The sequence below is a fragment of the Eumetopias jubatus genome, unplaced genomic scaffold, assembly GCF_037043125.1.
Source record: "Eumetopias jubatus isolate StellerSeaLion01/CBP00866 unplaced genomic scaffold, mEumJub1_p1.0 scaffold_3, whole genome shotgun sequence".
Taxonomy (NCBI): domain Eukaryota; kingdom Metazoa; phylum Chordata; class Mammalia; order Carnivora; family Otariidae; genus Eumetopias; species Eumetopias jubatus.
The window spans coordinates 53,534,581-53,550,753 of NW_028274809.1; the positions used below are offsets into that span (position 1 = coordinate 53,534,581).

Genomic DNA, 16,173 nt, shown 5'->3' on the forward strand with positions numbered 1-16,173 from the left:
AGTTCTAAATTAGCCCATAGGTTTTATGCAATTCCTATTAAAACCCCAGCAAGGCTTTTGGAGATATAGACAAGCTTATTTGAAACTTATATTGAAAAATGCAGGTTCTAGAATAGCTAAAGTAATCTTGACAAAGAAGAATAAAGCAGGAAAAATTTCTACCCAATATTTAAGCTTACTATATAGCTAAAATTATCAAGACTATTATTTTAACAGGGATATAGGCACATAGATCAATGGAAAAAACTACAAAACCCAGAAATGGATCTACACACTTATGCTCAATTGATTTTTGATGAAGGTACAAAAGCATTTCAATGTAGGAAAGATAGTCTTTTCAATAAATGTTGCTGGTGCAACTGGACATCTATAGGTAAAAACGAAAAAAAAAAAGAACTTTCACCTAAATTTATGCCATACACAAAAATTAAACCAGTGTGTCATAGATTTACATGTAATACATAAAAGTATAAAACTTTTAGAAAAAAAAATAGAAGAAAATCTCTGGGATCTAAGGCTGAGCAAAGAGTTTTGACTTAACACCAAAAACATGATCCATAAGAGAAAAATTGATAAATTGGACTTCATGCAAAATTAAAAACTTTTGCTTTGCAAACTACCATGTGAAGAGGATGAAAATATATGTTACAGATGGTAGAGAATATTTGTAAACCACATATTTAACATAGGACTAGTATCTAGAATATATAAAGAGCTCTCAAAACTCAACAGTTAAAAAAAAATCCAGTGTGAAATAGGTAAAAGACAGGAAGACAAATTTCACTGAAAAAGATATACAGATGACAAGTGCATGAAAAGGTGTTCAACATCATTAGTCATCAGTGAAATGAAAAAAATCACAATGAGATTTTAATATATATCTGTCAGAATGGCTAAAGCAAGAAATAGTGACAACACCAAATGTTAGCAAGGATGGGGAGTAAATGGATCACTCATACATCACTAATGGGAATGTAAAATCGTATAGCCACTCTAGAAAATAGTTGGGAAGTTTCTTCTAAAACTAAACCTACATTTATCGTTCAACCCAGTAATTGTACTCTTGGAAATTTATTCCAGAGAAATAAAAAATTTGTTCCCACAACAACCTGTATATGAATGCTTAGAGTAGCATTAATGGTAATAGCCAAAAACTATAAACAACTCTGTATTAGTTTCCTGAGGCTTCTGTAACAAATTACCACAAACTTGGTGGTCTAAAACAGTAGAAATTTATTCTCTCAAAGTTCTGGGCTCTAAATTGTTGAATCACTGTATTATACACCTGAAACTAATAAAACACTGTATGTTAACTATAGTGGAATTAAAAGTTTTAAAAATTTAAAAATAAATTAAAAAAACAAAAGTCAACTTTGGCAGGGCTGCATTAACCTTCAGGGGCACTAGAGAGAATCCATTCCTTATATCTTCCACTTCCTAGTGACTGCCCTGGCAATTTGGGGCTTGTGGCTACATCACTCCAATCTCTGCCTCTGTTTTCACATCTTCCCCTCTGTGTGTCTGTGTCCTCTCCTCTTTGGACTATTTCAGATCTCCCCCTACTTCTCGTATAAGGACACTCACTTTTGAATTTAGGAACCCCCGGATAACTCAAGGTGTTCTCGTCATCTCAAAATCCTTTTCTTTGGCAAAGATCCTTTCTCCAAATAAGATAATGTTCCCAGGTTCCCAGGATTTGATGTGGATATCTTTTGAGGGTGAAATGTTAAACTGTGATAATCCATACATGGAATACTACTCTATAAAAAAAAGAAATGAACTATTGCTATATGCAACAACTTGGATGAATCTCTAGGGAATTATGCAGAGTGAAAAAAGTTAATCCCGTAAGGTTTCATACTGTATTATTCCATTGTGCAACATTTTTGAAATGACAGAATTTTAGGAATAGACAACAAATCAGTGGTTCTCAGGGGTTAGGGATGGGGGAAGGTGTCAGGACGGAAGTGGGTGTGATTATGAAAGGTGAACATGAGGGATCCTGTGGTGGTGGTTACATGAACCTACATAGGAGATACACACAAACACACAAAGGAATTCAAGTATAAGTGGGGAAATCTGAATAAGATGAATAGATGGTATCCATGTCAACATCCAGACTGGGATATTATTCCATAATTTTACAAAATGTGCAATCAGTGGAAGCTGGAATGAGTTCAAGGGAACTCCTTCTATTATTTCATACAACTGCCTGTGAATCTCTAATCATCTCAATAAAAATTTCAGTTAAAAAATCTTAATAAAGCTGACCATCTAAAATACCCAGTCTTCTAGTAGCATTATCAGAGATGATAATGAGCACAAATTTGGGGGTTTGGCTTTTTAAATAATATCAAATATCTTCAAAGATTAATAAAACAATTTCTTTTTCTTTTTTTTCTTTTTTAAAAATTTTATTATGTTAGTCACCATACAATACATCATTAGTTTTTGATGTAGTGTTCCATGATTCACTGTTTGCATATAACACCCAGTGCTTCATGCAGTACATGCCCTCTTTAATACACATCATGGGGCTAAACCATCCCCCTATCCCCCCCTTCTAAAACCCTCAGTTTGTTTCTCAGAGTCCATAGTCTCTCATGGTTCGTCTCCCCCTCTGATCCCCCCCTTCATTTTTCCCTTCCTTCTCCTAATGTCCTCCATGTTCTTCCTTATGTTCCACAAATAAGTGAAACCATATGATAATTGACTTTCTCTGTTTGACTTATTTCACTGAGCATAATCTTCTCCACTCCCATCCATGTTGATGTAAAAGTTGGGTATTCATCCTTTCTGATGGCTGAGTAATATTCCATTGTATATATGGACCACATCTTCTTTATCCATTCGTCTGTTGAAGGGCATCTTGGCTCTCTCTCCAGTTTGGCTATTGCGGACATTGCTGCTATGAACATTGGGGTGCATATGGCCCTTCTTTTCACTACATCTGTGTCTTTGGGGTAAATACCCAGTAGTGCAATTGCTGGGTCATAGGGTAGCTCTATTTTTAATTTTTTGAGGAACCTCCACACTGTTTTCCAAAGTGGTTGTACCAACTTGCATTCCCACCAACAATATAAGAGGATTCCCCTTTCTCCACAACCTCTCCGATATTTGTTTCTTGCCTTATCAAATTTACAATTTTTTTTTCTCAATATCCGTTTGGATATCTAAATGAATGACAATGTGATAGGCTAAGAACAGTGATAGATTTATATATAAGGTGGGTGGCACAGAGAAAAGGAATGGTTAACTTTATAGAGGTCAGGGAAGTCTTCCTAGAAGAGGTGATATTTGTGGTAAATATTTAAAGATGAGTTTCAGGTTATTCAAGGAAAAGCAATGTTCCAAATAGAAGTGATTGCAATGTAAATGCATGTAGGGACAAACTACAGTTTATTATTATTGGAGTGAAATGTGATTGGGTGAAAAGGAGGGAAGATCCTTCAGGAAAAATAGAAAGTAGCCAGAACAGGAGAGTGTTCTTTGTTCTGTGGGAGCATAGGAAAAACACAGTTTCCGAAAAATAGATAAAAAAGATCAAGGGCAGCTGTTGGAATTCAGAGTTCTCCTAAGTTCTTCTATGCCACTCTGGTTTATGTCAACCAGGAGCCTCCCCGATCAAGTCCAGACATCTCAGCTTGGTATTTCCCTAGGATATCACCTGGCTGTGCAGAGATTATTTTCCCCAACCCACATACAACTTCCCAAGTCCAGATAAATTTGACCACATTTATTCTCTATGTAGGGTGGCTAAGGATGCTCATCTCACCCTCTGCTGTCAAAGGCTGGGACCTATTATCCTCAGCGCCTATTGCTGTGGTATTTCCCCACCAATTCTATCCCATTTACCATTCTAATTCTCTGAGGGTATTTGAAATTAAAAAAATTAAAGCAATTGATGTGTGAATGACTGACAATCTAACTCCGTGGTTATCAAATTTTAGCGTGCATCAGAATCACCTGGAGGGTATGTTAGAAGGCAGATTGCTGGCTCCATCCCCAAAGTTTCTGATTCAGTAAGCCTGGAGTAGAACCTGAGAACTTGCATTTCTAACAAGTTCTCAGTGGAAGCTCCTGGTTTGAAATCACACTTTGAGAACACCAATCTAACCCAATGAGGAGGATTGATACCCAGAAAAAGAGCTGCTTATCTCAGATAAATTTATAATTAGGAATTGGTCAGGAAAGAGAAAGAGGGCCTTCTTGTATACCTTGTCTTCTGCTGGGGCATCCACTGACCCATGGAAGTAGAGGGAAGACGTCATGGAAATAAAGGGACGTAGACCCCCCCCCCAACCCCATCAACCAAACCATACCTCTAGCTGGGAGGAGCTAGAGGAGCTTTGTAAGCAACTCTGTATGTTCTACAGTATCATAAACACAGTAAAGTTAGACCCGATCGCTGTGGTTAAATGGATGAATGAGGCTTTCCCTTGTGCCAGGTATTGTGCTAAGGAGGTCACCTTATTTAAATTCTCACAACAGATTTATGAGGAAGGCACTATTATTACATACAATGGGAATGAGGAATGAAGAGGTTAGGTAACAGCCAGAAGAGGCAAGGCTGGGATTTGGAACAAGTTGGCCTACTTCTTGCATGACCTGATTCGTCACCATGGTGTTCCTGCCTTCCATCTAGGGATGTAAGTTGGGTTGGGCAGAAATTGCCTACTTTGTGCTTACAGGTTACTGCTCAGACAGTGTACTTGATGTGGAAGTTGAATCAGAAAAGAGAGGCTGTAAGTTCTCTCTCTGGATGGACCAGCATTTTTGCTCCGAGGCTTTCCCCTCCTATCAGTCAGGGATACATGATATTCTGATACCCACCCTGTCCAATCAGAAGCAGGTAAATCACCAGATAGAGTAATAAATGTTAACTTTACATTTTGTTCTCCTTGTGTTGTCAAGGAACATTTGTGCGCATCATGGAGAATCAAATTGCCCCCAAGGATCATGGTGGGGAAGATTGATTATATTCTGGGGTTTTGAGAATCCCTATTTCCTCAAAATGGGAAGGGATTCTTTCTTAGGGTGTGACCTTTGATCCTTCCCTTGGCACTCATTTGACACAAATAATATTTAAAACTATGAAAGTTCAGGCCCAGATTATGAAGGTTGGGCTGAATTGTCGTAAGAGAGACACATTTGTACTTGATGTGAGGTGCACTGGAGATAGGAGTTATCATGGAAAGACTGAAATAATGACGTTAGTTTTCACAACCCAACATGATAAGTGTGGCTCCCCTCACATTATAGATAAGAAGCTTAGAGAGATTTGGAGGCCTTTCCAAGAGGCCACACAAAGATTCCAAGTCTAAGGTCTTTCTCACCCTCTGCATTACCACTCATAACTTTTTGCAACAAATTCTTCACAAAGTAAAAATGCAAAGAATTCACGACTACTTCCTTGTTATCTAATGTTTCATTTTCCCAGTTGCTACTAACTAAGCTGCCCATTTTCTTTCTCACCTCCAATTAATTCCAAAAGAATTTCTAATCTCATTGAAGTTGAAGCTTTTAAGACTAAACAGGAGTTAGTCAAGCAAAGAGAGTGGAGAAATATTGATTCAAAGGGAGCAAAGAGAATGTTTAAAATCTTAAACTGAGAAACAGTTTGTCATATTCAGAAAAGCTGAGATGTGGCTGAAACTGAGTGAGAAAATCAGAAGGAGAGACAAAATTTGAGATAGTAGCCTTCAGACATTTTTTTTTAAAACAGTGCTTTATTTCAGTCACGATTCTCTGGATCAGAGATTGGAGCTGGTCTCACCTAGGTGTCCTTGTCCTGGATTCACAGGAGGTCACTCATCAGCTGCAGGTAGCCAGCATGTCAACTGGGTTGGACAGTCTAACCCTTCCCCACACACATGCATCTGGAAGTTGGTGCCAGCTATGGGCTGGATCATTCTCACCGGGAGACTCCTTCACCCAGTCCCAGAGCAGCACCGTCAGTCAGCAAGAGCAGAAACCACTCTGGTCTTTTGGTCAAAGCTTGTCACAAGACCAGCTCAAACTGAAGTGGTAGAAACATGGAGTCTGCCTCTTGATGTGAGAAGTGGCATCTTTTTTGTGTGGGCCTTGAGTTTGAGTAGATTTTAAGCTGAGGACACTTTGGGAGCAGGGAGAGGTGAGGTTTGAATGATATAACCAGGTGATTTGCAGCAGGAAGTAGAAGTAATTACTTGGAGGAAAAATGGAGAGCAAGATCAGAAAGTGGGTTGTGGGTTGGAACGTTGTATAATGTATCCTTTATCCTCACTGCCATATTCTGGGCTTCTCTTTGATGCCTCCAGGATCTTCTAGGATCCTCAGCTGTTTTTCCCCCCCTCCCATCTAATGGTCTCTTATTTTCATTCCTATTCTACATTCAATAATCAGCTACTAGGGTCAGGACACTGTGATAGGTATTATAGCTATTAAAATATGTGTATGGGTTTTTAAATTCATAGGCCAAATTTCTCACACTGCCTCTCCTATATATTTAAAATGAAATTTTATCCTCAAAAGTGTTCTCTCAATTTTGAACTTTAAAAATTAAACCTGAAACCGTAACACTATAGAATCACCACAAGATGGTGCCACAAGTATATTGAAAGTAAGATATTTTCCTCATTTCCTCATTTTTTGCTGGAACTTATTAATGAGTATGGAAAGCAAAGAAATACTCCCAAAGGGGTGAGCATGTATGTGGACATGCATGTGTGCATAAGAGCATGCTCGTTTGGCAGACTCTTTTTGAATATCTTCTGTGCATTAGGCAAAACCTGTAAGGGAGATACCAGGGTGGTGGCAGGTATGTGTCACTCCTGACAAAGGGTGGGAGGGAGAAAGGTCAGTGGAGATTTTTCTTCACTTTTCAGGAATAAAAATTACTGCTTAAATATCATAATATGCTCTCTGTCTGGAAGAAAACAAGTTGTAGTTCATTTTAAGAGGTATTAGATATGAACACTAATGTTTAACAACACAAACTTCGGTTTGTGTGACAGATGCAGAGATAGAGCTAGAATTCATCAGCATAATGTCTTTCACTTTTGTAGTAGAAACATATGGCTTAAAATACTTGCTTTTTCCTAATTTTTGATGAGTCAGTTTATCACTTAACTTAGTTATGACTTAACACAGTCATTTATCACTTAACTAAGAAATATTTTGCAGGGGCGCCTGGGTGGCTCAGTCTTTAAGCGTCTGCCTTCGGCTCAGGTCATGGTCCCAGGGTCCTGGGATCGAGCCCCGCATCGGGCTCTCTGCTCCGCGGGGAGCCTGCTTCTCCCTCTCCCATTCCCCCTGCTTGTGTTCCCTCTCTGGCTGTGTCTCTCTGTCAAATAAATAAAATCTTAAAAAAAAAATATTTTGCAAAATGCAGGTACTATGATGAAAATATAACAAATAATTGACAAAGGGAAGTCTCAAAGTCCATAGAAATCTTTTCATGGAATTATTATTTACAGCCCACTTAGTAGATAGAGTCCATATAACTTCCTATAATTTTTTATAGGAAAACCAGACTTAGAAGGGAAAAGGATCTTGGCTTAATATATACTAACTTGGGTTCTAAAGAAGAGGATATTTGCTTTCCTTACTATAAATCCCTATTGATAGGGCCCAAGAATTCTCTGACTTTGAGTAATTTAGACCCAGTGATGATACAGTAGAAAAAATATTAACATAGTTTTCTGGCTCTTTGTCTTGACCAGAATTGATCATTATAAGTTTCTAAGTATTTTACAAAATCCTGAGTCTATTCTTCTAAATAAGCATCGAGTTAGTGCCCCACATTGATACTCCCCAGGTAAATTCAACTGATATTTGTAAATAGGGCTTATTGAGGTTCCGTATGAATGAAAGTAGAACAATTCAGAAATAGAATGAAGGCTCAAGTTATAGCTCCAATCCCTAAATGCTTTGGGACAGAACCCCAGCCATTTTGGATGGTGTCAGAATTCTAGAACATTTTAAGGTAGACCTGAAAAAAGTCATTATAGAACAAGTCCATATTCTGTACATGTGGTTAAAAACTGTAAAAATGGTATTCATTATGTAAGTACCAAACTCTAAGGAATTGACATATAAAGGAGTTTTAAAGGAACTTTTAAAAATAAAGAATTAAAAGGAGTGTCTGGCCCTTTTTTAGTGAGGACAGATAGTCTTGCTTTAAGAATGCTTTGGACTATGGACTCTTACATATATTTATTAACAAATAAGTGTTATTTTATATAAGTCTTGGCTTTCAGATTTTAAAAACCAAATGCTGACACTTTTCAGTATGGGACTGAATCTTAGACAATGACGGAAGTGTTTGGGTGGCTGAGTGATCACAATTATCAAAGGCCACCTTAAAATCTGTTACCTGATTTTGTGTATGTGTGTATATTACCTAATTAATCTGTAGAGAAAGGCTTTTGCTAGCTGGCTCAGTAGGAATTTAAAATCAGTAAGTTCAGATTCTCTTGGTGAGTTAAATGTGGTGTCATCCTGACTGACCAACTCTTCACACAGATATTCCGCTTTCATAGTCTTCACAGCATCATAACCAAAGAGGCTGTTGGACATTGTTCCAAATTAGACATCCCTGTGAAGTGTTACAACTGACAATGGGGTTGGTGTTCATCCTTGTGCTTATGGTTTCTCTGGAGCTGGTTCTTTGGCCAACTGTGAAACATGTTTGCTTTTCTCCTGATTACATGAAGAGGTGGGAAGATCTGGGTGGGCTGATTATTGGGTTTTTTTGGTGTTGTTTTGTTTTTTGGCCTGAGAGTGATGGCATTCACATCATGTAGACCCATTTCAAGAGCCTGCCCTCTAGTGAGCCAGCCTTGCAATCCAGAGACTCTTGGCCTGTAGAGGCTAGAAGTTTATTTGTTCTTATGTGGACATGATGTAAAAGGTATAAAGAGATACTGATTTTGATCCTGGGGAGTTACCTACTCTGGATAGTCATTTGCTTTTAGAAGCTGCAGTAACTAGCAAACCCCCAGGGCACTATTTAGGTTACTAAAGAAAGAATTCACTAAATTATGTTGTACTGTCAGAAATGAATAAGTGCAGTTTCCTTCTTCACATGGAAAATGACTTTGTGACCATATTCTAGATTCTAAAATTAGAGCCACACATTCTGTTATACTTTGTACAGTGAATAGAAAGACCAGTATTCTCTTAAATGCCTCTGGAACTCTTCTCCACTGCAAGTCTGGGCCCCAAAGGTCACTCGAGAAATGCTCTTCTTTTTAGGTGGAGTATGTATAATCTTTTAATTTTTTTAATAAGAATTGTATATATTTAATGTGTACAACATGACTCAATATACATATACATAGTGAAATGATTGCTGTAGTCAAGAGAATTAATACATCCCTCTCCTCATTTGATCACTCCTTTGTGTGTGTGTGATGAGAAAAACTGAAATCTACTCTCTCAGCAAAATTCCGGTATTCAGTACAGTATTGACAGTCATGGTGCTGTACCTTTGCCCTCTAGACTTATTCGTCCTACCTAAGTGCATCTTGGCACCCTTTGACCACCACATCTTCAAAGATGATGAGTGTTCTATAGGCCCAAAGTCTTAAGTCCAGGGTCAATGTTTTCTTAAAGTTCTTTAATGTACCTACTTTTAAAAAAGGATTTGGTAAATATACTCATAGGACAGCTCCAAGTAAACACAACATAATATTCCTGTTTGGGGAGAGGAATATTCTTTTTAAAAATGGGCTTTAAAGTTAAATAGTTTGAGAATTGACAGTAAAGGACATTACTGCATTTTTTTCTACAAGAGTTTGGTGAAGAACTCTTACACCAAATAGTACTTGGCATATAACAATAAAATAAGGACCTTTACTTCATAAAGCTTATTTTTGTTTGCGACGTTCTCACACATATTTCACGTTATGGATGTTTTGTTTTGGGGTACAATGAGAAGAGAGAGATAACCCAATGTTTTATGCCTCATTATGAAAATACATCCTTCCTTTTAAAATTTTCTTTTGAAAATTATAAAGTATATTGCCAAAAGAAATATTTTTGTCAAGTGCCTTTCACATTACTGGGTATAAAGTAGTTCATCAACGAGTGTTTGATATTATTGTCACTGTGTTTTATTTTTTTCTCGACACAGTAATTCTGAATGGCTTCTTCTTACTTTCTGTTCCTGTGCCCTAGTGTCATCATCTTGCCTTATATCTCCATCTCTGCTCTGCTTTGTGTCTCATTCTTAACAGCACCGTCTCTCCTATTTTTTTACTTTCCTGTTAAAACAACGCTAATCTCCAAATCTCTTGTTCAAGCAAGAGAACACGTGTTTAGGTACCCTTTTCCAATCCAATCCCTGTAACAGTTTAGGTAAACATTTCTACCGGTCTCCTAACCTGCAATTCTTGCAATCCAAGAAGCCCTGAAAATCAGAAGGTTTTCATAATTCATATTGGTGGCAAAACCTGACCTGAACTGATATGAGGTTAATTATAGTCTTTATTTATCCCATTTAGATTGAATATGCACATGTTTTGCTGTAGAAATGTTAATGTGTCTGACTATAGAGTGTTGCCCCAGACCCACTGGAGGCATTACATAATTCATGGTCTCTGCAGAGTATTATCTTTCTAAAATCTGAAAGCATTTGAATTCTGAAATGCATCTGGCACTAAGGTTTTAGATTAGGAATTAAGGACCTATAATCAAATATTATGGTTTCACTTTAAACTTTTATCTTATTACTAGGGAGCTGCATGTATGGTAATAGTAAAAAGAGTTTTAGGCGCACAATCTCTCATGAACTATTTTCTAAGACTAGAAAAGCACACGCACAGATAGACAGAAAACACTGAGCAGTTGCTGAATCGGGACCATGAGGCACAAAATGAATGGAATTCAGGTAGCAGAAGCAACTGCAACAGGATACGTGCATTTTCCTGTGACGTGGGCAAACATGCTTGTGTGCATGACCACTCCGTGTATGTCTATGATTGTGTCCAAGGAAGGGGTTCTAACCGGTGGCCTATAAGGAGTCAAATATACACACAGAGATATAATGTGGATACCTATGTGGGTGCCATGTTTAAAGTTGTTCCAAAATGCTGTGTTATATAAATGTATGTTAGGCACAGTGCTTATTTTTACACAGATGTTTTGGATTTAGTAGATACTACTAAATGTGGCACCTGGAGCTAGTGGTATTACTAGAATTGAACACAGTCATTTACCAAAGATCCTCAAATCGGGGTTGCCTTTATTGGATCCTGCTTTGCCCTGTCTAATTTAGAGTCTCAGAACCTAAAACCCATCTTTAAAAATCTGAGTAGAACCTTAAATGTATTCTCTGTCAATGCTACTTACTAGGAATTTCTTCCAGTCACTTTTGTGATTTTTGATAAATGTTTCATGTCCTTTTTGCTTTGCACTTTGCATGTGTCAAAGCTCCGTATTTTGTGATCTCAAATCATTGTTGCTACTTCCTAGGATATTCTACCTTTGTACCTTTTTAAGAGTTGTCAACTGTCTCTTGCATCTTATGTTTTAGTATTGAGAGAGAAAAGATGGTGAAAGGTAAAGGTATAAATTTGGTGGGTGGCGGGGGTAGGGATTTTCATGAGCTATAGAGTTATAAAAAATAATAAGCGGTCAAGAACTATGGGGTTAAAAAATATTCTTTACTTTGTATGTTTGTTTTTTTGTTACACAGAGCACATTTCAATCTTCATTGTTTAAGAATTTGTCTTAGAGTAAATTGGATAGGATTTTGCCCTGGTGTTAGCATATTCCTGCATGCTTTTACTATCATTATTATTTTAATTTAGAGATAAGCAATTAGGGGTTAAAGTATATTTAATTTGTTCTTTACTGGACATCTACATCAAACATATGGAAATTTTTTGTTATAATTGTGATAACCTCTAATGATTTTATTTATCTGTAGAAAAGTCCCAGGAACCTACAGCTATTTTGATTTTTGCAGCTTTTATGATAAGTCCTTATAATATATACTACTGATTTCTTCTCTGCATCCTGCTCATTGTTGAAAAGCCAGAGCTATTTTTAACATTTACACAATTTCAGTAGATGATTCTTCCTTCCACAAGGTTTGGTGCTAAATCTGTGGAGCCTTTCATAATCATATCCTTTTTGTGGTTTGCTTGAATTTGATCACAGTGGCTGATTTCATGCATTGATAATGAAGGCTTAGGTTGCCTGTTTCTCGGCATAAATCCACTCAGACTTGTAGGTTGACAGTGCTTCTGGTTTCAGCACGCGTGGAGATATAGAATTGAAATTGCTCTGCTTTCTTTACAAATGACTCAGTGTGCTTGTCCTTCCCTAAAATGTTGCCAGCATGTAAAGGATTTTCAATGAGCAGTGCAATAAGCAGCATCTGGGAAGGTTTGGAGCTGCACTGATATAGCGTGGTACTGTCACACAGATAATCAGGGCTGGAGCCAAGTCTCGGTAGCACGGTGCATCACACCGGTCACATACTGGAAGTTTTGTTTATCCAACTTGGTTGCTCTCAAAGCTGGTGAAAGCCCAGCCAGGATGTGGAGTGGACTTCCTAGCAGAGGTGAGCATTTTTATTCTAAAACTTGGATGTGGGATCTGGTGTGTCAGTAACAGATTTTTATGCTGTGTTGAATCCTGTGGAGTTATCAATTGTGTTTATCGTGTTGCACTGACAGATTGGAAAAGGCACCACTGAGGAGCAAGATATACGATTCTTTAATTTTATTGGGAAGTAACTCCTTAAATGCACGGTGTGATAGCATTCTTTTTTTCTGTGCTAGCTGTTTGCCGAGGACATCTTAACAGTAGGTGACTTCCTTTGCATTTTAAACATTCAGAACAAGTCAGTGATATTATGCAATTTGCTGTCATTACTGAAAGTAGGTAATTAGCAGTGCTACGATGTGCTTCAGGTGTGTGTGTGTATATATATAGATATATGTATATGACTATGGACTAAATGTACTTTGTAGAATCTTTGACATGAAAAATAGGAAACAAGTGATGTTTACGAGATAACTAAAAGTAAGTGAAATGGATTACATACTGGACTTGACACCTTGTTAAGCTTAACATTAATAATTAGAAGTTATGACCTGTCATGCACTGGACAACCTATAGTAATTGATTTTTAGAGACAGCATACTGAATGAAAGAAGGAGAAAATTAATAGCATTTCTTCATAAAGCATGTTTTAATTAGACATGACATTTTAAATGTAGCAGATTTTATTACTTAAATATAACTAAAGTAGTTACACTCACCCGGAAAGTTAAATTAGTAGATCACCATGCCCAGAAAGGTCAGATGTGGCATTATAAGTATAGAGTATTTGCAAGCCAACTAGATAAGGACGAGCTCAAAGTTAGCCCCCGAGTAGATGGAGCCCAATTGCTTAGGCTCTTCTAACTCCAATTCCTACACCATGAGAAGCTGTTTCTAAAGAAGAAAGGACTGAGAGTTATGATGTATTCACAAAGCAGTATGCTTATTAAGTGTCGGTTTAGTATGTTAGGTCTGCAGAGAAATCTATTTTTATTTGATTGGAAGCTAACATGGCACATGGGGTATGTATTTGTATGTGTGTATGTGTTTTTCCTGCTAAATTTATTTGAGGCAGCTGTTTTACAGCTTTCAAATCTGAAGTTATAGATAAGTGTGTATTCGTTTGACGGAAGATTCAAGAACCCCGTTTACTGCCAGTACATGTAAAGCTTGGCTAAGCAGACGCATCAGGAGCAAACCATTTGTGTTCGCCAATCTGTCTCAGCAAGTCCCAGGGCCACTATCTTGCTAGAAGCCACTGTGTGCTTTTGAAAGCATGAAATTAGTTTTATACTGAGCCCATGCTTTCTCATTTAGCAGCTCTTTTTATGGTAATGGTCAATTTATGGTTCACTGCCAGGATTTCGGTGTTCTGTCAAAGCTGGTAGCTTCTGCTAAGGTGTCTCAATGAGATAAATTTTTAAAAAGCGGAGGGAGGGGGCACCTAATTAGACCCTCAAGAAGAGACTCTTACCTTCAACCTAGTCTATTTTCTGAATGCATTGTCATTTCTCCGAAGTTCCTTTATATTTTTAATCCAAAACCTACAGATTTAAAGTTACTAACATTTATCATTTTGGACTTTCCTTGACATGTGACATCAAAATAGCTATGTTTTGAAATGTAAAGTATTTGTTCATCTTTTTATAATGCATTTGGAGAAAACCACTCTATTAGTGCTGACCATATTGTGCAATTCATCATTAGACTTAATCTGCTTGTTTGGTAATATATCCCAGAGCAATGCTGGAGAGAAGACAAGGCTTTAATATATTTTAGAGTTGATATAAAGTACCCATACTTTATTATACATGCATGTACTATGAGAAGGATTAGTTAAGGAATAAAACTAAATGGTCTGAAGATGTATTAAAAATGTTGAAAATGTTTTCTTTTGTATAACTGCCTCAACTTGAAAAGTAAAAGCTTTCAAATACTAAAATTAGATAAATATTAAAAACAGTTTTTGTTTCCACAGAGTGATAATAGATGAAATGTACTTAAATGTTGTAGGAAGGCTTTTCTTAGCCTTTTCTTTCCACCAGAAAAAAACCCTTGTTGAAAGTTTTGCTAGTCATAATGCATTTTGAAATAGAGGTGGTCAAAATTCACTACCAGGACATTTAATGAAGTATTTATTCTTGTGTTTTTTCTTTGTATGGTGGTAATGGATATATACAAGTAGATTAGGGTACACATTAGAATGGTGCTATTGTACTTTTTTTTTCAAATGGCCTTGACAATGGAACTGAAAACACTCCTGAAATCTTGAATTTCATGATTTTTTTTTCTTGTTAATCCATGGATTTTTGCCTATGTTAAGTGATTTCACATGATAAAATGATATTTATTGAAATGTAAGCATATGGTATGTGCCATTGTAATTAGAAGATTTTCTGATTTTCAATGAAGCATAATTTTAAAAAACTTATTTTCCTTCTGCTCTTTTGGAGATGTCATGTCACAAGTCATCATCAGCTTGTCAGGGGGATTTTGTTTTAGGTTTTGACTTACAAATAAGTATCTCATATTTCTCACTCCCCAAAGCCTATGAAGCAAATTGGGTTTGTGGGTTGAGAATTAGAAGATTAGAAGGGCATTGAGATTTTCTCTTTGAATTTCTGATGATATAACGTGTTTAGTAAATGAAGCCTTAAAAGAAGTTTTAGAATGTCAGAATTCTCCTAGAATAAGTAAAACTTGTATTATATAGATCATAGAAATTCACTAGATGAAGCAAAGGATAATTTAGCATATCTGCCTAAAATCTTAGCAGCAATTTCTCTTTCACAAGAAGTAGGATTTAGAAAGTTATCATGAGGATGTGAGATTCTCATGTATCTCTGTGGAAATTTACCTGCATCTTTTTATTTTTATATCAAGAGCTAACAACCCTGAATTTCCTTCAGCAGATTTTAAAAATGATTAGTTATGAAATATAGCAGATAGTAAAAGTAAGTAGTAAACCTACTTTAATTGAGAAATATTATGACAAAATCAAAGTACTCTCCAAGTTTGGTGAGCTTTCCTATTGTACACATACAGTAATTAGTTTGGACTAATTATATAGTTGGTAGTTTGTTTTGAGGTTTGTTGCTGTGGTGATGAATACTTCTTATTTTTTTAACTTTTATTTATTTATTTATTTATTTATTTATTTATTTATTTATTTATTTATTTATTTTGATGTAGTTGATGTTTTGAAATATTTGCGTAGAACACCCAGTGCTCCATTCAATACATGTTTGCGTATAACACCCAGTGCTCCATTCAGTACGTGCCCTCTTTAATACCCATCACTGGGCTAATCCATACCCTCACCCTCCTCCCCTCTAGAACCCTCAGTTTGTTTCTCAGAGTCCGTAGTCTCTCGTGGTTCGTCTCCCCCTCCGATTTCCCCCACCCCTTCATTTTTCCCTTCCTACTATCTTCTTTTTTTTTTAACATATAATATATTATTTGTTTCAGAGACACAGGTCTGTGATTCAACAGTCTTACACAATTCACAGCACTCACCATAGCACATACCCTCCCCAATGTCTATCACCCAGCCACCCCATCCCTCCCACCCCCCCACCACTCCAGCAACCCTCAGTTTGTTTCCTGAGATTAAGAATTCCTCATATCAGTGAGGTC

At 36.9% G+C, this 16,173-nt stretch overlaps 1 protein-coding gene across 4 annotated transcripts in view; it reads left to right on the forward strand.

Annotated features, from left to right (window-relative positions):
* ZNF385B (zinc finger protein 385B) overlaps positions 1 to 16,173 on the forward strand; it is a 302,554-nt gene that overhangs the window by 10,144 nt on the left and 276,237 nt on the right. Inside the window, exon 2 of one of the 4 annotated variants that reach the window (XM_028125130.2) lies at positions 12,416 to 12,553. The exons of the other annotated variants lie outside the window; for them this stretch is intronic. Coding sequence (XP_027980931.1) covers positions 12,416 to 12,553 — 138 coding nt within the window. The remainder of the gene's footprint in view (positions 1 to 12,415; positions 12,554 to 16,173) is intronic. 4 annotated transcript variants of the gene reach the window in all.